At 48.3% G+C, this 20142-nt stretch overlaps 2 protein-coding genes across 2 annotated transcripts in view; one reads left to right on the top strand and one right to left on the bottom strand.

Annotated features, from left to right (window-relative positions):
- Positions 1–1489, bottom strand: part of LOC308160900 (structural maintenance of chromosomes protein 2-like) — a gene marked incomplete at both ends in the record, with an annotated part of 13302 nt that extends 11813 nt beyond the window's left edge. Inside the window, 2 exons of the mRNA XM_080534830.1 lie at positions 1–119; positions 1322–1489. The exon at positions 1–119 is cut by the window's left edge and continues 31 nt beyond it. Coding sequence (XP_080390956.1) covers positions 1–119; positions 1322–1489 — 287 coding nt within the window. The remainder of the gene's footprint in view (positions 120–1321) is intronic.
- Positions 1490–14566: 13077 nt separating this feature from the next.
- Positions 14567–20142, top strand: part of LOC308160899 (proteasome adapter and scaffold protein ECM29-like) — a gene marked incomplete at its 5' end in the record, with an annotated part of 35944 nt that continues 30368 nt past the window's right edge. The window contains 7 exons of the mRNA XM_080534829.1: positions 14567–14650; positions 15033–15171; positions 16094–16224; positions 16648–16764; positions 17311–17429; positions 17772–17918; positions 18468–18645. Coding sequence (XP_080390955.1) covers positions 14567–14650; positions 15033–15171; positions 16094–16224; positions 16648–16764; positions 17311–17429; positions 17772–17918; positions 18468–18645 — 915 coding nt within the window. The remainder of the gene's footprint in view (positions 14651–15032; positions 15172–16093; positions 16225–16647; positions 16765–17310; positions 17430–17771; positions 17919–18467; positions 18646–20142) is intronic.

The following is a 20142-nucleotide window of genomic DNA, read 5'->3' as shown; positions in this document are numbered from 1 at the left end:
TCATACGCCAGCGGGCTCTGGCTCTTGTTGGAGTTGTCGAAGGTGATGGACACCGTGGCTTTGGTGATGCCAGCATGGCCGTTCTTGTACACCAGGTCCTGAAGGTTGGACGCCCGCACCTAAAAGATGGATCAGGTGTGGGGAAATTAGTTTGTTAAATATTAGACATTCAACTTTCATTTGTCATTGCAGACTATCAGTATGCAGTACCATACAACAAAATGCAGTTTAGCATCTAACCAGAAGTGCAAATAGTGATATAAAAACATGACAATGATAGTGATAGGTACAGTATGGCAAGTACGGTAGTTTAGAGGTAGGCCTATATACAGTTATGAGCTACGTAGAATTACGGTAGCTTATGCGCAGTATGTAATGTACAGATATATAAAAGTGGCTACAGAATATAGGCCTAATGATTTTTTACAACACAGATTAACATTGATTGTGATCAGTGTTTTTGCAATACAAACACTGAAACAGGGGAACAAAAGTTATTAACTTGTAGAGTGTGTAAATCATGTTGGGATACACTGAAGCAATAACTTGATTATACTCTTAATTTATAGCAACATTAAACTTTGTTTCCTAGTGGAGGACAGAAACACTGATTTCTTTTGCACAATAACTTGCTTATTATGGCAAAATATGTTACACAGAAATGTCAAAGCTTCTCCCCTGAATGCAGATCCTACTAGTTAGTCAGCTTTCACCTGGTTAGTCGCTTCAACCTGTCGTTGTCTGACAGCTTGGTATTACTGGCTACTAGTCATGAGACTTTCAAGTTCAAATGTACTAGTTAGCAAGCTAGTTAGCTGTATCTGCTGTGACTTATAGTTATAGTTAGCTAGCATCTTATCGTATGTATTTACTTTTAGTAATTCTTATATTATTTAGTTATTTTGTTTATCTTTGTTCTATGCCCCATGGATTGTATGGTTTATTCTTGGTTTATTATGTAATTTATATTATTGATAGTGTGTGTGTTAGTGTTAGTGTGTGCGTTTGCAGGACAAGTGCTATACAAATAGTTATTGTTATGGCAATATATGTACACAGAAATGTCAACACTTCTCCCCTGAATGTAGATGCTACTAGTAGCTAGTTAGCTTCCACCCGGTTAGTCCACCTGAGACTACTAGTCATGAGACTCTGAGGTTCAAATGTAGTTCAAAAGTAGTTAGTTGTATGACTAACTGTGTGATTATTACTATGTGACTTAGTTCTAGTTAGGGATCTTACATGGGAGAGGTTGGTAGTTAGTTAGTTAGTTAGTTAGTTAGTTAGTAGTAGTTATAGTATATATATATATATATCTTACGTGGGACAGGTTGGTGATGCCCAGCAGGAAGCAGATGGAGTCCAGGATGTTGGACTTGCCGCTGCCGTTCAGGCCGGTGATCGCGTTGAACAGCGGGTCGAACCCGTTGATCTCCGTCTTCTGGGCGTAAGACTTGAAGCCCTCCAGGATGATGGACTTGATGTGCATGTCTGTCCTTAAAGTGAATCTTATGAAATGAAAGTTATATTATATTATTAAAACAACCCTCTAGACACCAGCGGGACTGGTGGAGCAACGACCCACAACAAGAAAACGTCCTTTTGAATTTTGGCGCCAGCGGGTCGCTGCCGCCGCCCCAACGGGTTACTGAGCTAACGTGAAGCTGCTAACGTTGCTAGGTTACAGCTGAGCTAACGTTAAGCTGCTAACGCTAACAGGCTAGTTAGTTAGTAGTGAGTCCAAACCGACTAACACAAACATTCTTCAGTAGGCTAACTTAACTTACACGTTCAACAGTTACAAATAATCCCCCAAATATACCGACAGCAACAACAGACCTTGTCCTCCGTCCAGCCAGGTGCAGGTTATGGTTAGGTTACGAGGTAGAGGCACAGTGCCAAATAAGGGGAAGCTCGGGGAGCTATAGCTCCCCTAGTGGTGACATGAGCTATAGCTCCCCTAGTGGTGACATGAGCTATAGCTCCCCTGGTGGTGACATGAGCTATAGCTCCCCTAGTGGTGACATGAGCTATAGCTCCCCTGGTGGTGACATGAGCTCCCCTGGAAACATGGTTTGTGACATTTTGGGGGGAGCTCTAAAATATTGATATGATAGCCAAATAAATGCTATTTTGGTCATGGTTTTTCTCAAAGGTGTAAAATAAGGGGGGAAAAATAATATATATTTAAAACAAAGATTCATGAAAAAAAAAAGATTTTTACCGCGCTAGCCTAGAGCCGCTCAGAGCGTGGGGGCATCACTGTCTGTCGTGCCAAGAGATGAATTCATTGATTTAATTAAATGTATAATTTGCATAATAGACTCTACCTATAGATTCATGCATAACCATTCAGCTTTCACCAGTCTCCGACATTGCTTTCATTAATTTTAAGTAGTTCTACTTTGTTACTATACCACTGCGAAGTTGAACAAATAAATATTTGCATACATACCCTGACATACATACACACATACCCTGAATATAATCGACACATAATATATAACGTATATATAACATAACATATAACATCATATAACATCATCGACGTCGTCCAATTCACCCATGCGGTTAAGTTAGATCAGCGTTTCTCAACCTTTTTTCAGTCACGGCACCCTTCAAAAGTCGATAAAATCTCAAGGCACCCCAGTCTAAAATATAGCTATTCAAAAACGACACTGCATCACCCAGACAGCCCCATACACACACACATACACACACACACACACACACACACACACACACACACACACACACACACACACTGCGTGAAAGAGAATCCAGAATTTATGGAACACATTCATTTTCATATTCCCACATTTGATTGGAAACACCTATCCAGTCCATTTAACGTAAACACCGGGGATGCAGAGTTATTAAGCCAGAAAATGCGTCTCTCTCTCTCCCGCTGCGCGCATCCTTGTCTGGATCTATTAAATTCATTGCATGAAAACGAAACCGTGCTGCGTTATTTCCCCAACTTTCCAACCTAGCTTCCGAAGTCGGACGAGAGAATAATGTCACCGATCATCCATATAGAACAACCATATAGATCATATATATATATTATATCTCCATATAGAACAACCACCTCCACACGCTGCCGGCGAGCGAGACTGCCCTGTCCGATCGGACCATTTTTCGGGAGCGGGGAACATAGGATATAGTCCTTGGGCCAAACCCCCAAATTGAACATTTCACTACCAAATTCTGGGCAAATCCTAGATGTGATTTTCTTATTCCTATACATCCCTAGATTATGTTTTGATATGATAGACCTTTTGGATTGGCAGCTTATTAGTAGTTATCACTTCGTAAAGGTACGGAGTGCTTTTTTCAAAACCCGAGTTTTGCCTAGAAAAGTCCCCTGCCATATCCTGCTCCCCTTCGCATGATTCGCGCCTAGCTGTGCTGTGGTTGTGATAGAGACATGAGCCCTTTCATGTTCTTTATGCGCCTGAGTCTCCTAAACACGTAGAGACCAACCCCGAGTCGATCAATGATTCCTACGATGAGCTATGGTAACTTTACCGCACCTACCCCCTACCGATGAATGCCTACTTTTTGCGGTTTTCCGGAGGTATTGTGCGGTAGGTGCGGGAAAGTTACCATAGCTCAGCGTAGGAAGCTCTGATCGACTCGGGGTTGGTCTCTACGTGTTCAGGAGACCCAGGCGCATAAATCTAACCTGGCTCATGTCTCTATCACAAGCACAGCCCGAGCTATGCGCGACTGACGTGAAGGGGAGCAAAATATGGCAGGGGACTTGTGGACCCGAATGCAGGACACTGAGGCGGAGTCAGATGAAAGGTCAAACCCATGGATGGGTACATTTATTGTTTTCTGAATTTGTATGTTTAAATATACAAATGATACATTATCTACTTAAAATATGCATTAATTTACATAGTTTTCCAGAATAAAAATCTAAAACAAAGTGCTTAAAACAAATAAAGTGTGTGTTTACCTCCTCAAATAAATTAACTTAGCCCCAGCCAGATCCATATTTAGAGGTAAGTTACCTGAGGTAACTTTAGCTAGCAAGCTAGTTTAGAGTTAGTGGTAATGTATAGCTGGTTAGATAACGAAGCGACCTTGGGTTCCCTGAAAGGTGCTATATAAATGCAAGTTATTATTATTATTATTATTATTATTATTATTATAACTAGCTAGCTAGTTTTTTCTACCATAAATCATCTCCTGAAGCCACAACCATCTCCCACTACTGAGGCTACAGAGCAGCGATGTAACAGCTTCATTGACTTTTTCAGATCCAAGGTCAACAACATTCGCTCTCTGATGCCCAGCTCTTCCTCTCTGTCTCCCTCTGCTACCAACCCCTCGCCTGGGAGTTTGCCATCTCTCCCATGTTTCACAGAGGTTCAACAGAGCCACATTATGGAAATCCTTAGAGGAATGAAATCATGCACTTGCGCCCTGGACCCCATTCCCACTGCTCTGCTCAAGTCATACACCAACCTTGCCTTCCTGTCCAAGGTGCTAGTGAAGGAAGTTGCTTCCCAACTCCAGGATCACCTCAAACACAACAACCTGTTTGAAAGATTTCAGTCAGGCTTTCGCTCAGCCCACAGTATAGAAACGGCTATGCTAAGGGTGACGAATGAACTGCTAATGACATCCTCCTGGACCTGACAGCAGCATTTGACATGGTGGATCACACTATCCTCCTAGAGCGCCTCTACACCACCATTGGACTCTCAGACTCTGCACTGAAGTGGTTTCAGTCCTATCTCTCTGGCAGGACTGAATACGTCTCACTGGGAGGATGCAAGTCCAGACTTCTCCCTGTTACCTGTGGTGTTCCACAGGGGTCGGTTCTCGGCCCCATCCTCTTCATCACCTACATGCTCCCCCTCGGTCGTGTCATCACCAGATATGGGATGTCTTTCCATTGTTATGCTGATGACACACAGCTCTACATTAAAACTGCCCCAAGCCCCTCTGCAGCCATGTCATGTCTCACCACCTGTCTTGAGGAGATAAAGGCATGGATGAACAACAACTTCCTTCAGTTAAACAGTAACAAATCCGAAGCTCTTCTTGTTGGCACCCCACACCAGGTTCAGTCTTCGCCCATATCACAGCTCCCCTTCGAGGGTCAAGTCATCCCCTTCTCCTCCTCAGTCTCAAATCTGGGGGTTAGGTTTGACCCTCACCTGACCTTCAGTGACCATATAAAACACCTGTGCAAAACCTCCTTCTATCATCTCAGAAATATTTCCAAACTCCGTCCCACTCTAACCCTGTCAGATGCAGAGAACTTGTCCATGCCTTTGACTACTGCAATCCGCTCTTCATCGGGATTCCTGGCAAAAGCATACAGAAGCTGCCATACATCCAGAACAGCGCTGCCAGGATCCTGATGAGAGTCCACAAATACAAGCACATAACCCCCGTTCTACACTCACTACACTGGCTCCCTGTCTCATTCAGGGTTGACTACAAAGTCCTTCTTCTCATCCACAAATGCATCAACGGACACGCACCTCCCTATCTACAAGAACTCATCACTCCACAAACCTCCACCCGCACCCTCAGGTCTTCAAACAGTTTGGTCCTCCAGGTCCCCAATACCAGGCTCCGCACCATGGGGGACCGAGCCTTCTGTTCGGCTCCGCCGTGCCTGTGGAACAGCCTTCCTAGCCAGCTAAGGGCAGTACAGAGCCTGTGGAACAGCCTTCCTAGCCAGCTAAGGGCAGTACAGAGCCTGTGGAACAGCCTTCCTAGCCAGCTAAGGGCAGTACAGAGCCTGTGGAACAGCCTTCCTAGCCAGCTAAGGGCAGTACAGAGCCTGTGGAACAGCCTTCCTAGCCAGCTAAGGGCAGTACAGAGCCTGTGGAACAGCCTTCCTAGCCAGCTAAGGGCAGTACAGAGCCTGTGGAACAGCCTTCCTAGCCAGCTAAGGGCAGTACAGAGCCTGTGGAACAGCCTTCCTAGCCAGCTAAGGGCAGTACAGAGCCTGTGGAACAGCCTTCCTAGCCAGCTAAGGGCAGTACAGAGCCTGTGGAACAGCCTTCCTAGCCAGCTAAGGGCAGTACAGAGCCTGGACTCTTTTAAGACAGGCCTTTGACTGTTGAACTGTGTTCATTTTTGTGATTTATTTTGAGATTCTTTTGAATGAAAAGTGCAATACAAATAAAATGCATTATTATTATAGTTAATAACACTTTAGTTAGCTAGCTAAACTAGCAAAGTAGCCTGTTGTGTACCCAGGCTTGAGACAGGGTTTTATATTGTAGTAATATTAATGTAACTTAATTTACATTAAATTTACAGAAGATTCCTTGTTTGTAGCCCCTCTGTTGTAATGAGATCTGCCCCAATTACTGCACCCTGACAATATTTTAGTTTAGAATAAGGTTGGTAATTTAATGTCAAACTAGATGTATTCCTCTATTTCAGAGACCCACATCATCAGCAGTAAGTGTAAGTTATGATCAACACCAACATCAACATCAACACCAACAGCAACATCAACACCGGACTCTACACCACCCCCCCCTCCCCGTTCGCTGACTCTCTGTTCCATGTTACTTGTTGTGGTTGCTTGTTGTTTTTTGTGTCTCCCCATGTGTGTCCTATATTGTCAGCGTCTTTGAGCCCTGGAAAAGCGCTATATAAATTAAATTAATTATTATTATTATTATTAAGTCTAATGATGGATCCAACTTCAGGTGAATGCAGCAGCAACCTGCCAAGAAAGCGGCATGGACAGCATCATCCACTGCTCTGATGATGGACAGCATCATCCACTGCTCTGATCATGGACAGCATCATCCACTGCTCTGATCATGGACAGCATCATCCACTGCTCTGATGATGGACAGCATCATCCACTGCTCTGATCATGGACAGCATCATCCACTGCTCTGTCATGGACAGCATCATCCACTGCTCTGATGATGGACAGCATCATCCACTGCTCTGATCATGGACAGCATCATCCACTGCTCTGATCATGGACAGCATCATCCACTGCTCTGATGATGGACAGCATCATCCACTGCTCTGATGATGGACAGCATCATCCACTGCTCTGTCATGGACAGCATCATCCACTGCTCTGATCATGGACAGCATCATCCACTGCTCTGATCATGGACAGCATCACCCACTGCTCTGATCATGGACAGCATCATCCACTGCTCTGATGATGACTCCAACTCAAACCTGGTGTCACCCCAAAACCTGGACTTATGGAGAACTTTGTTGAGGGCGGCAGAAATCAGAAAACATCTCCCAATTTTGGACCACACCTACCACCGGACTCCATACACCTACAGCTTTCACTGCCTTGTGGGCTAAATAAATGTAACTGTTCATCTGCCTCCGCCTCAGTGTCCTGCATTCGGGTCCACTCCCGTACAGAACGTAGGCTAACACACATTTTAAATGACAGCAGTCCATACTTTAAGAGGGGATAAGGTATTAAACTACCAACAACAAGGTCCAACAAGGTCTATCACATCAAATAATAATCTAGGGATGTATAGTAATTAATTACTGTCTTTATCCAATCTGTGGTCCAAATGTTCTTTAAAGATATGCAAATTAACTCATATTTTAAGTAGATAATACATCATTTGCATATTTAAACAGAACATTTCTGAAAACTTGTAATACAAAAAATGATTGTCTCAATGTAAGTAATCAACTGGGGAAGTTTCATGGTGATATCTATTAGGTAACATGTTTTACCCATCAAAAAGTCCCCGGCCATATTCTGCTCCCCTTCGCGTCAGTCGCGCATAGCTCGGGCTGTGCTTGTGATAGAGACATGAGCCAGGTTAGATTTATGCGCCTGGGTCTCCTGAACACGTAGAGACCAACCCCGAGTCGATCAGAGCTTCCTACGCTGAGCTATGGTAACTTTCCCGCACCTACCGCACAATACCTCCGGAAAACCGCAAAAATTAGGCATTCATCGGTAGGGGGTAGGTGCGGTAAAGTTACCATAGCTCATCGTAGGAATCATTGATCGACTCGGGGTTGGTCTCTACGTGTTTAGGAGACTCAGGCGCATAAAGAACATGAAAAGGCTCATGTCTCTATCACAACCACAGCACAGCTAGGCGCGAATCATACGAAGGGGAGCAAGATATGGCAGGGGACTTTTCTAGGCAAAACTCGGGTTTTGAAAAAAGCACTCCGTACCTTTACGAGGTGATAACTACTAATAAGCTGCCAATCCAAAAGGTCTATCATATCAAAACATAATCTAGGGATGTATAGGAATAAGAAAATCACATCTAGGATTTGCCCAGAATTTGGGAGTGAAAAATGGTTTGGCCCAAGGACTAATAGGACCCTTTTACATGACAACTTCCAAGTTACAAAGCCTTTAGAATACCAAACTTCCTAAAGCAGCAGAGCATGTTCGATATGATACGATACGATAGCTTTATTCAGCACAACAATGCTGCAGTTGTTTATTTCTCTGCAGGATTACGTTTACATATCAGTCTAGCTATTGAGCAATGTGATTGAACTAAGATGCATGAAGCTTGACTGTTCAACACAACTTTGACGCTTGCTCCCGGTAAAATCCTCTCTTTGTTTCTTAGAACGTGACATTGGGTTCCCTCGACATGTCATGGTGTGCGTGAGGTTTTATCTATATCTCAAGAATCATAAATGAATAATGGAGGTTAACAGGACATTTAGCAATCATTTGGGCTACGGTAGCCAGCCTCCAACGCTTTATCAGAAACTGTGGCGCACGTCATCATTACCTGTTCTGGACGGCTATGGTGACTTTTCATCCGAACAAAATATTCCGCATCCTTGCCAGCTTGTGATGGATGATCTGTTGTCAGTTTGTCATGTTCCATGATTCTGCTTGTTTGCTTGTTCATTGCTCTCGTATTCGCGCGGTAAATGAAAAAACAACGCAGGCTGCATGCAGACACACGGACCTTACGCTGAACCCGGTATTGACATTGTGACATGGGAAAGGGGCGCGCGAGACAGATTTTGATGATGTATTGCATTTATTTATTTATAGATTTATTCATTAATTCATATGAACGTCAGAATATAGAATTATTTGACGGCTCCCCTGAAGACGCCAGGCGGTGCCCCAGTGTGCCGCGGCGCCCCGGTTGAGAAACGCTGAGTCGCCAAGCTAGCTAGCTGTTAGCTCAGCTCCCTTTAAAGCTTCTCTGTCTGGCTGCACAAATGTACACAATAAATATGAATTGAAACACGGATCAAATCGAATGCGATGTCAACTACCAAAGGATATATGAGTATGGTGTAGTGACTACATTATGGGTTCATGTTCTCCTCTTACTGTTGGTTGTGTAGTGGGAGGGAACCAGTTCTGGCACTAGGGGCAGAGGGGAGGATTATTAACGTTGCAACTTCCTGTTTAGATACAAGAGTTTTGGTGATCGATTTCCTGGTCCTGTACGGAGTGTACAAGTTGTTATTTTGATTAAACAGTTATCATTACGTTGCCTACGTCTTTCCTTTTTCCTCCGGCACTACACTGGTGACCCCCGACGTGGATTTTTGTTAACGTGATTGTGTACAAAAACCAGCGAGCGAACATTACGATCCTGCAAAATGTCCGGGCGAGGGAGACGTTCAAACCAGCGGCAGCCATCACCATCCCCTGTCAGGGTAACGCGTGGTGCGCACACTCCCACTCTCAAGCTACCACAGTTCTGGGACTCAACGCCTGCTGCATGGTTTGCTATTGTAGAGGCACATTTTAACAAAAGTGACATCGATGACGACGACGACCGGTACAACCATGCTGTGGCAATGTTGGGCAGCTCCACCGCAGCTCGAGTGGTAGGTTTTTTGTCTGCTCCCCCGACGACGAACAAATATGAGCGCCTCAAGGCCCTGCTTCTAGAGACATTTGAACTGTCCACTGCGGAGAGGGTGCGTCGCCTATTTGCCATGTCGGACTTGGGTGACGAGAGGCCTTCTGCGCGCATGGAGAGGATGCTAAACCTGCTCGGTACAGAAGACCCCATGATCCTCTTCACAGAGCTGTTCATGCGCACATTGCCAGCTCAAGTTAGGATGGCGCTGGCCAACACCGACATCATGGAGCCCCGCGCCCTGGCCAGGGAGGCGGACCGGTTCGTCTTGGCCATGCCTCAACGGTCCCCCGACCTGCTCGCTCCCGCGGCCGCCCCGCCACCCGACCGTCGCAGGAGAGCGAAGGATGACGCCAGACCTTCTGGCCAGCAGGGTAACGCTGCGGGCCATTGTTTCTACCACGCCACTTTTGGCGCCAAGGCCAAACGGTGCCGCTCACCCTGCACCTTCGGACCGACGGGAAACGGCGGGGCCGGCGCTCAGTAGTGGCCCTGAGCGCTGGCGTCACCAACAGGCTGCTCTTCATACAAGACACCGCCTCTGGTCGCAGTTTTCTTTGTGACACAGGTGCCCAGTGGAGCATCATTCCGGCAGAGAGATCGGATGTGGCGAAGGAGGAGCGTGGTCCGCAGTTGGCAGGCGCGGACGGCACACCTATCTGCTCTTATGGCACTAGGGCGGTGGACGTGTGCTTCGGAGGACAATGCTTTTCGTGGGATTTTGTCATAGCGGCTGTCACATTTCCCCTCCTTGGTGCGGATTTTCTGTGCGCCCACAACCTGTTGGTGGACGTGGGGAACAGGCGCCTGGTCAACTCACAGACTTTCGCTTCCTTCGCCTGTACGCAGGGGGAGGCGGTCTACAGCGGGTGGTCCAATACGCTCGCCGAAAGTGACCAGTACCTTCGGCTGCTCGCCGAATTCCCCGACCTTACCAAGCCCACCTTCTCCGCGCCCACGGTGAAACACGGAGTGGAGCACCACATCGAGACCGAGGGGCCTCCCCTCCACGCCAGGGCCAGGCGCCTCAACCCGGAGAAGCTGGCCATCGCCAGGGCGGAGTTTGCGCATATGGAGCAGGTGGGCATCGTTCGGCGCTCGAGCAGCCCCTGGGCGTCTCCCCTGCACATCGTCCCTAAGTCTGACGGCGGGTGGCGCCCATGTGGGGACTACCGCCGCCTCAACGACGCGTCCAAGCCTGACCGCTACCCGGTCCCACATGTCCAGGACTTTTCAGCGGACCTGGCAGGCAAACGCTTCTTCTCCAAAGTGGACCTGGTACGGGGGTACCATCAGGTGCCGGTGCACCCCGAGGATGTCCCTAAGACGGCCGTAATCACGCCATTTGGACTCTTCGAGTTTCTGCGGATGCCGTTCGGCCTGAAGAACGCGGCGCAGACCTTCCAACGCCTCATGCACTCGGTGCTCCGGGACCTACCATTCCTCTTCGTCTACTTGGATGACATCCTCGTCGCAAGCACCACGGAGGAGGAGCACCTGTCCCACCTCCGGGCCCTTTTCACACGGCTCAGCCAACATGGGCTGATTGTCAATCCGGCGAAGTGTGAGTTCGGACGGAACACCATCGACTTTCTCGGGCACCGGGTCTCCGCAGAGGGGGTGACCCCCCTCCCCTCGAAGGTGGAAGCTGTCGCTGCTTTCCCGCGCCCCAGCACAATCAGCGAGCTCAAGGGGTTCATCGGGATGGTAACCTTCTACTATCGCTTCCTCCACCACATCGCTCACATCCTGCGGCCTCTGTACGATGCCCAGAAGGGCAAGACTCTGAAGCAGCCGGTGGACTGGACGGCGGAGCGTGTCAAAGCCTTTCAGGACACCAAGGCGGCCCTGGCCCGCGCTGCCATGTTGGCCCACCCCTCGCCCTCGGCACCCACTGCTCTCACCACGGACGCCTCTGACTTTGCTGTGGGAGCGGTGTACGAACAGTGGGTTGGGGACGCCTGGCAGCCTCTTGCATTCTTCAGCCGCCAGCTGTCTCCCAGAGAGCAAAGGTACAGCACATTCGACAGGGAGCTCCTCGGGCTGTGGCTTGCTGTCAGACACTTCCGTTTTTTACTGGAGGGCCGCGAGTTTACGGCCTACGTGGACCACAAGCCACTCACGCACGCCATGTCCAAGGTGGCGGAGCCGTGGTCCGACCGCCAACAGCGCCAGCTCGCCTACATATCCGAGTTCACCACAGACATCCAGCACGTTGCTGGGAAGTCCAACCAGGTCGCGGATTGTCTCTCCAGGGCGGTGGTTGGTGCGGTCCAACTGGGTTTGGACTACGCGCGCATGGCTGCAGACCAGGCCGCCGACCCCGCCGTCCAGGCTCTCAAGTTGTCGGACACAGGACTGCGCCTAGAAGAGGTGGTTTTCGGTGACGCAGGGGCCACGCTCCTGTGCGACGTCTCCATGGGTCAGCCACGACCGGTGGTCCCCGCCAACTGGAGGCGCCCCGCCTTCGAGGCGATACACGGCTTGTCTCACCCTGGTAGGAAACCGTCCTCGCGGCTGGTGTCAGAGAAATTCGTCTGGCATGGGCTCAAGAGGGATGTGAGGGCCTGGGTAGACACGTGCATCGCCTGCCAGCGCGCCAAGGTGCATCGACACGTCAAGGCCCCCCTGGAGCAGTTCTCTGTGCCGGAGCGGAGGTTCGATCATGTAAACGTGGACCTGGTAGGGCCGCTGCCCCCCTCGCACGGATACACCTATCTCTTTACCATGGTGGACAGGACGACTCGCTGGCCGGAGGCAGTTCCGCTCTCCTCAACGACAGCCCCCGACCTGGCCCGGGCGTTCATCGCGGTGTGGGTCTCCCGCTACGGCACCCCTGCTGATCTCTCCTCTGACCGTGGCTCACAGTTTACTTCAGAGCTGTGGGCAGCGGTGGCGGAGAATCTGGGGGTCAAGCTCCACCGCACAACCGCCTATCACCCGCAGGCGAACGGGCTCTGTGAGCGTTTCCATCGATCCATGAAGGCCGCCCTTCGAGCCAGCCTCACGGACAGCAACTGGCTTGACAAGCTGCCGTGGGTCATGCTGGGGCTCAGGACAGCGCCTAAGGAGGACCTCCAGTCGTCGTCCGCTGAGCTGGTGTTTGGACAGCCGCTGCGGGTCCCCGGTGACTTCATTCCCAAGTCAACGGAGCCCTGGTCCGCCGCCGCTCAGCGCGCCTCCCTGCTGGACAGCGCCAGGACCTTCGTCCCGGTCCCGACTACGCAGCATGGTGTCCCTACTTCGAGGGTGCCCCCGGAGCTGCACTCGGCGAGGTTCGTTTTCATTCGTCATGATGGCCACAGGACTCCACTACGTCCTCCTTATGACGGGCCTTTCCGTGTCATCGAGGCCGGAGCCAAGAACTTCATGGTTGACATGGGGGGTAGGCCTGAGTGTGTGTCCGTTGATCGCCTCAAACCGGCCCACTTGGACCTTGAACTGCCCCTGGACTTGGCCCTGCCACCGCGCAGAGGCCGGCCTCCAGTCCTACCTCCCCTGCAGCGCCCTGGCCATTCCCCCCTCCGACCCCGACAACCCCCCGCAGCTCGTGAGCCCCCGGTTGTCACACCTCCTCCCGCACCTCCTGACTTTACCTACGATCGTAGGGGCCGGGCCATACGCCCTCCTCGCCGTGAGGATTTCCAATATTGAGGTGAACACTGGGGGGGCTGGTGTAGTGACTACATTATGGGTTCATGTTCTCCTCTTACTGTTGGTTGTGTAGTGGGAGGGAACCAGTTCTGGCACTAGGGGCAGAGGGGAGGATTATTAACGTTGCAACTTCCTGTTTAGATACAAGAGTTTTGGTGATCGATTTCCTGGTCCTGTACGGAGTGTACAAGTTGTTATTTTGATTAAACAGTTATCATTACGTTGCCTACGTCTTTCCTTTTTCCTCCGGCACTACAATATATCATATATGACACTATTGTTACTTACTTGCAAAGAAATAGAAATGTCTTCAAACCAAATGCGACTGTCTGTGACGAGACGACGAGATGAAGAAAGAAGCGCGAATCTCAGCGAGGTAAGTGACGTGGGTCTGGGAAGCTACCATTTCTAAAAGGGGGGTGGTAATAATTAGTTAATTCATAAATCAATCAAAAACGACTACTTTCTTAATTTGGGGGGGATTTGTAATATATGTTTATGCAACACAATGATTGAAGAGGGGCCACAGCCATCCAAGGATGGATTTTTTCAGGATTTAATTGATGGACACATTTTGAAGTCCACCCACTGTTTCTGAAAGTTCCTGAAGGGTATACCGCCTGTCCACTAGGTGGCAGTATGAATTGTCCGACAGAATTGCAATTCATTTTATATACAGATGAGATTGAATGATGCAATCCTCTTGGCTCCCGAGTAACCAAAAACAAATTGTTATTGATATATTACACCTTAATAATAATAATAATAATAATAATAATGGATTTTATTTATAAAGCACATTACATTTCAAGAATCTCAAAGTGCTACAGTCAATAAAAGAAACAAAAACAGCACAACTCAATAAAGATCACTAAAAACATCCAAAGCAGAAAGGTTAAAAAGACACAGTGGCATATAGAACTAAAGAAAAAAATCTATACAAATCTGGCTACTGGAACGCTTTGTTAAAAAGAGGAGTCTTAAGTCCGCTCTTAAAAGAGTCGACCGACTGTGGTGCTCTCAGGTGGGCAGGGAGGGCGTTCCACAGTTCGGGGGCGATGGAGCACGCGGCCCGGGGGTCTCCCATGGAGCGGAGGTGGGTCCTGGTGGCTTTGAGGAGGTTTGCATTTGATGAGCGGAGAGTGCGAGTGGAGGGACTGTGGGATTTGACCAGGTCCTTGAGGTAAGGGACCTCAAGTTGCCGTGAATGCATGTAAGTGCATGCATGTACCGTGAATGCACGTGAATGCATGCACGTGAATGCATGTACCGTGAATGCATGTACCGTGAATGTACGTGTAAGTGAATGCATGTACCGTGAATGCACGTGAATGCATGCACGTGAATGCATGTACCGTGAATGTACGTGTAAGTGAATGCATGTACCGTGAATGCCGGTGCGTTGCCGTGAATGCATTGATGAGTTAACAGTGTGATTTTGTAAATGATCCGAGAGGAGATGGGAAGCCAGTGTAGTGAGTGGAGGATGGCTGTGATGTGATCGTATTTGCGCACTCTCATCAGGATCCTAGCAGCGCTGTTCTGAATGGACTGGAGCTTCTGAAGGCTCTTGCTAGGGATCCCGATGAGAAGTGCGTTGCAGTAGTCGAGCCTGGAGGAGACAAAGGCATGGACTCACTTCTCGGCATCGGGCAAAGACAGGGTGGGCCGGAGTTTTGCTATATTTCTAAGGTGGAAGAATGACGTTTTGGATATGTGTTTAATGTGGGCCTCGTAGTTGAGGTGGGGGTCCATTCGAACACCAAGGTTGGTGACGACGGATGACATGCTTGTTATGGGGGATGATTTAACCTGGTGAGGGGTGCCGATGAGGATGGCTTCTGTTTTGCAGCTATTTAATTGAAGGAAGTTAACTCTCATCCATGTTATGTCATGTCTCATATCAACAGTTATACCAGCTAAGGTGTGCTAGTGGATTGTATTCATTCATATCATTCCTTAGTTCTCTAGCTAGTCGACCTCATAGGGCTTAACTGGGCCACACATGCTTTTGTCAGCTTTGTGATTATGTCCCAAACATGTCCCCACCCCTTTTTAGGTTGATAAGCTGACATGTCAGTGACAGTGTGTTACCTTTCATAACTGACCCTTATTTGCCTGGTGAGGTCAAGGATTGGGGCTGATAGGGTTGGTGTCCGCTATGCACCGTCATCATGATCATGGTCATCGTAATCTTCTAGCCACAGTGACTTGACATACCCATCCTAATATGGCAGTGACACAGAAAGGGAAATGGTTGGTGTGTGTCTGTGTGTGTGAGAGATCATTTCCCAAACCCCCTTGTATTGTATTCCACAGTTCCAACCATGCATCAGCATCTTCTGCTCCAGGGAGGCTGGTGGAGGTAGAAATCGGAGGACGGGGCTCATTGGAAACGTATCAAACTTCCACGCATTACAATGAGCTCGTCCTCCCATTCCGACCTCCAGCAGCCTCCCCCTGATCAGCATCTAGCCAGAGTGAACTTGAGGAGATACCCTCATGGAAATTAAAATGGCCCAGAAACAGATACAAATGAAACTGAAGTCTGTGTTTTCAACCCCCCCCTCTCTGTTGTCCCACAGATCAGCTGGAGCGAGTGTTCCTACGTCTGGGCCATGCAGAGACCCATGATCAGCTCCAGGACATCATCTCCAAGTTCCTGCCTCCTGTCCTCCTCAAGCTGTCCAGCGTGCAAGAGGGCGTGAGGAAGAAAGTAAGGATGTAGTAGTAGTAGTAGTAATAATAATAATAATAATAATGATAATAGTAATAATAATAATAATAATAATAATAACGATAACAATTGTTTTACTTCCATGTGATCAACTTCAGTCAGTCAACTGTTGGAATTTGGTATGTTATGCTCTAAGCAAGGGGTCAGAGTCATAGATGGCGACCCTGGAGCAATTAGGGGGGTTCAGTGCCTTGCTCAAGGACACCTCGACAGAGAGGGGTTCTGGCCAACAGGCATCATAAGAAAAATAAATCTATGCTAGGACCATAGTCCATAGTATAGCCTACATAATATACTACTGGATGTCTCACGGCTGCCACTTGGCATCTGCCTTTTTGTCTCACCCCTCTCTCTCCCCTCCTTCCCCCTCTCTACCCCCCCCCCCCCCCCCCCCCTCCCCAGGTGATGGAGTTGCTGGTCCACCTGAACAAGAGGATCAAGAGTCGGCCTAAGATCCAACTGCCTGTAGAGACGCTGCTCGTTCAGTACCAAGACCCCTCAGCCGCTTCCTTCGTCACGGTAACGCCCATCTTACCCCCCCCCTCTTACAGTTCTACATTTTCTATATTCTTACAGTTCTACATTCTAGAATTTCTATATTCTTACATTTCTACATTTTCTATATTCTTACAGTTCTACATCCTAGCAATTCTATATTCTAGAATTTCTACATCCTAGCATTTCTACATTCTAGAATTTCTGCATTTCTACATTCTAGCATGTCTACATTTTATTGACCACTCAATAATTTTGTCTGAAACATGAATGAATGAATGGACTTTATTGTCATTGCTACAGTACAGGTACCAAACAACGAAATTTAGGAGGGGTGGCTGTAGGTGTAGAGGTTGTAGAGGATGGGGCTTAGCACGCAGCCCTGGGGGGACCCAGTGCTGAGTCTGAGGGCTGTGGAGGTGTGGGGGCCCACCCGCACCCTCTGGGGGCGGTCGGTCAGGAAGTCCTTGATCCACGCACATATAGAGTGTGATAGACCCAGGTCTAGTAGTTTGGTCACTAGCCTGTCTGGAAGTGATTATTAACTAATTTCATTACTTTTCTGTGCAGAATTTCACCATCATCTACATCAAGATGGGCTACCCTCGCCTGGAGGTGGGGAAGCAGTGTGAGCTGGCGCCTACCCTGCTCACCGCCATGGAGGGCAAGCCCCAGCCCCAGCAGGACAGGTGACACACACACACACACACACACACACACACACTGTATACATACTTGCACGCACACACACACAAGCACTGTATACATACACACACACACACACACACTGTATACATACGCGCGCACACACACACACACACACACACACACACACACACACACACACACACTGTATACATATGTATACACACACACACACACGCACTGTATACATATGCACTGTATACATACACACTGTATACATACACATCCACACACACGTTGCACATTTTACATCCATTTAACATCCACTCTCCCCCTCCTCCTCCCCCCTCTCTCCTCCCCCAACCCTCCCCCCTCTCCCCCCCCAGCCTGATGCATCTCCTCATCCCCACCCTGTACCACATGAAGTACCCAGCAGACCACAAGACGGCCTCCCCCTTCATCCTGATCGAGAGGCCCAAGACCGTGCAGCTGCTGCTGGAGTTCATGCTGGACGTCCTGCTGATGCCCTACGGGTGAGTGGAGGGTCGGAGGTCGGAGGTCAGAGACCACCATGGGCGGCCATTTTGAGTGTGGCGGAAGTGATTTGTGGTGATTGGGGGCAATCTCCTGATGATTGTAGTCGCTATCTGAGGCTGTATAATAATAATAATAATAATAATAGTTTTATTGGTATAGTTGTACTGTTATCACGTAGCCAGAGCACTTTACAACTTCACAGGCCAAACCAACAACAGCGTTGATTATAAACAACGTGGAGCATAGAGGGACAGCTTAGAACGGGGGGGCAGCGGCGTACAAAGTCACACGTTAAAAGCTGCCTAAACAGGTGACTGGGCCTTCCACTTGAGAGACACTCACTCCCTCTCTCCTCTCTTCCCTCCCTCTCTATTCCCTTCCTCTCGTCTCTATTCCCTCCCTTTCTCTCTTCTCTCTCCTCCCCCCATTCTCCTCTCTATTCCTCTCCTCTCTGTTCCCTCCCTCTCTCCTCTCTATTCCCTCCCTTCCTCCCTCTCTCCTCCTTCTCTCCTCCCTCTCTCCTCTCCTCTCCTCCGGGCCTCCAGGTTCGTGCTGAACGAGCCCCCTGTCCGCCCCGCCCCCTCCTCCCCCCAGGGGGGTGCCGGGGCCGGGGGAGGGGTGGCGCCCGGGCAGGGTCTCCCCCAGCCCCCCCCGGGGATGAGCGTCTACGCTGCCAAGAGGGTGATCGGGGAGGCCCAGTGGAGCGCAGAGCAGCTGGAACAGGTGGGGGCCGCCGCTGACCTCTGACCTCAGAGGAGGAGCAGTGTTGTTGTTGGACAAGAAATTGAAGTGTGTGTGTGTGTGTGTGTGTGTCTGATTGTCTGTCTGTCTGTCTCTCTCTCTGTGTGTGTGTGTGTGTGTGTGTGTGTGTGTGTGTGTGTGTGTGTGTATATATATATATATATATATATATATATATATATATATATATATATATATATATATATTAGAGATGCTCCGATCAGGGTTTTTGGTGCCGATCACCGATCACCGATCACTGGAATCAGTGATCTGCCGATCCGATATCACCGATCACCGATCACAGCGTCGAAAATGGCAATTGAAGCATTCTATTTATTGTGTAGCATTATTTATGTTTTTAATTATTCTTAACACCATTGACATTGTATATTAAGTATTTAAATGAAATTAGGAGATGAGAAAGTATCATGAATTGACGACCATCTGTTTTATTGAATTCACAACCACCTGTAGCTTACTTCAGGAAAAACAAATAAAATGTGAAAATAAAAATCATAATAAATAAAATGTACACTGTCACATCAAATGTGCAACATTCCACTCGAATGAGAGGAACTAGGGGCTCTTAGAGAACTTGGAGCTTATACTGTATACTGTAGCTTTCCTGAGGAACAATAAACACACCCAAACTAAACTGCAACATAAACAGGCTATAGCCAAATATAAAATACTGTTTCAAGTCAGTCAGTTTCAAGTCATATTTAGGAGGAGATAAGACAGCAAGTCAGCAATAATCAATAAAACAAAAAAACAAAACATTGCACCTAAGGAGATTTCAGACTCAAACCTTACTTCTGATTAAGCAGCATCACTGACAGATTAGCCTTGAGAAATACAAGCATCTCAGCGTTTTTGGCACTCAGCCTGTTCCTCTTATCATCTAAAATATGTCCTGCTGCTGAAAAGTCGCTCGCTATCTACACTTGTGCAAGGTGCACAGAGGAAGACCTAAAACTCACGCGCTAATAGTTGTTGCTATGGGCCAAGTGACTTTCTGCTCGCGGGGTCACATGACGTCGCTGCACACTACCTACACTACGCTCGTGAAGTCGCGCTGGAACTCTGACCAGCACTCGTGGAACGCCTCTCGTCCAATCAAAGCACTCGGTCCCTTTATGACGTCGAGCCCAGTGTGCGCTTCGGCGCTCTCTGAGCGAATCGACGAACGCAGCAAATGCCGTATGATATTCGTGGTATTGAAAGACCTTGCGTGCGTTCCTCCGCGAGGTATTTCTTTTGAGCAGACATTACAAACGGCATATTTGTTGTCTCTTTCCGACACTGTGTAATATTTCCAGACTGGCGACGCCATTTTGTGAACTGATCGGTCGTGTTTGATCGGCCGTTTTGAGAACTCCGATCAAGGCCATATCGGCCGATACCGATCGGCGCCGATCAGATCGGAGCATCACTAATATATATATATATATATATATATATATATATATATATATATAT

Source organism: Nansenia antarctica (assembly GCF_963989245.1).
Source record: "Nansenia antarctica genome assembly, chromosome: 6".
In the NCBI taxonomy this organism is placed as follows: domain Eukaryota; kingdom Metazoa; phylum Chordata; class Actinopteri; order Argentiniformes; family Microstomatidae; genus Nansenia; species Nansenia antarctica.
The sequence above is the reverse complement of the archived record's forward strand: the minus strand, read 5'-3'. Positions and strand labels throughout refer to the sequence as shown.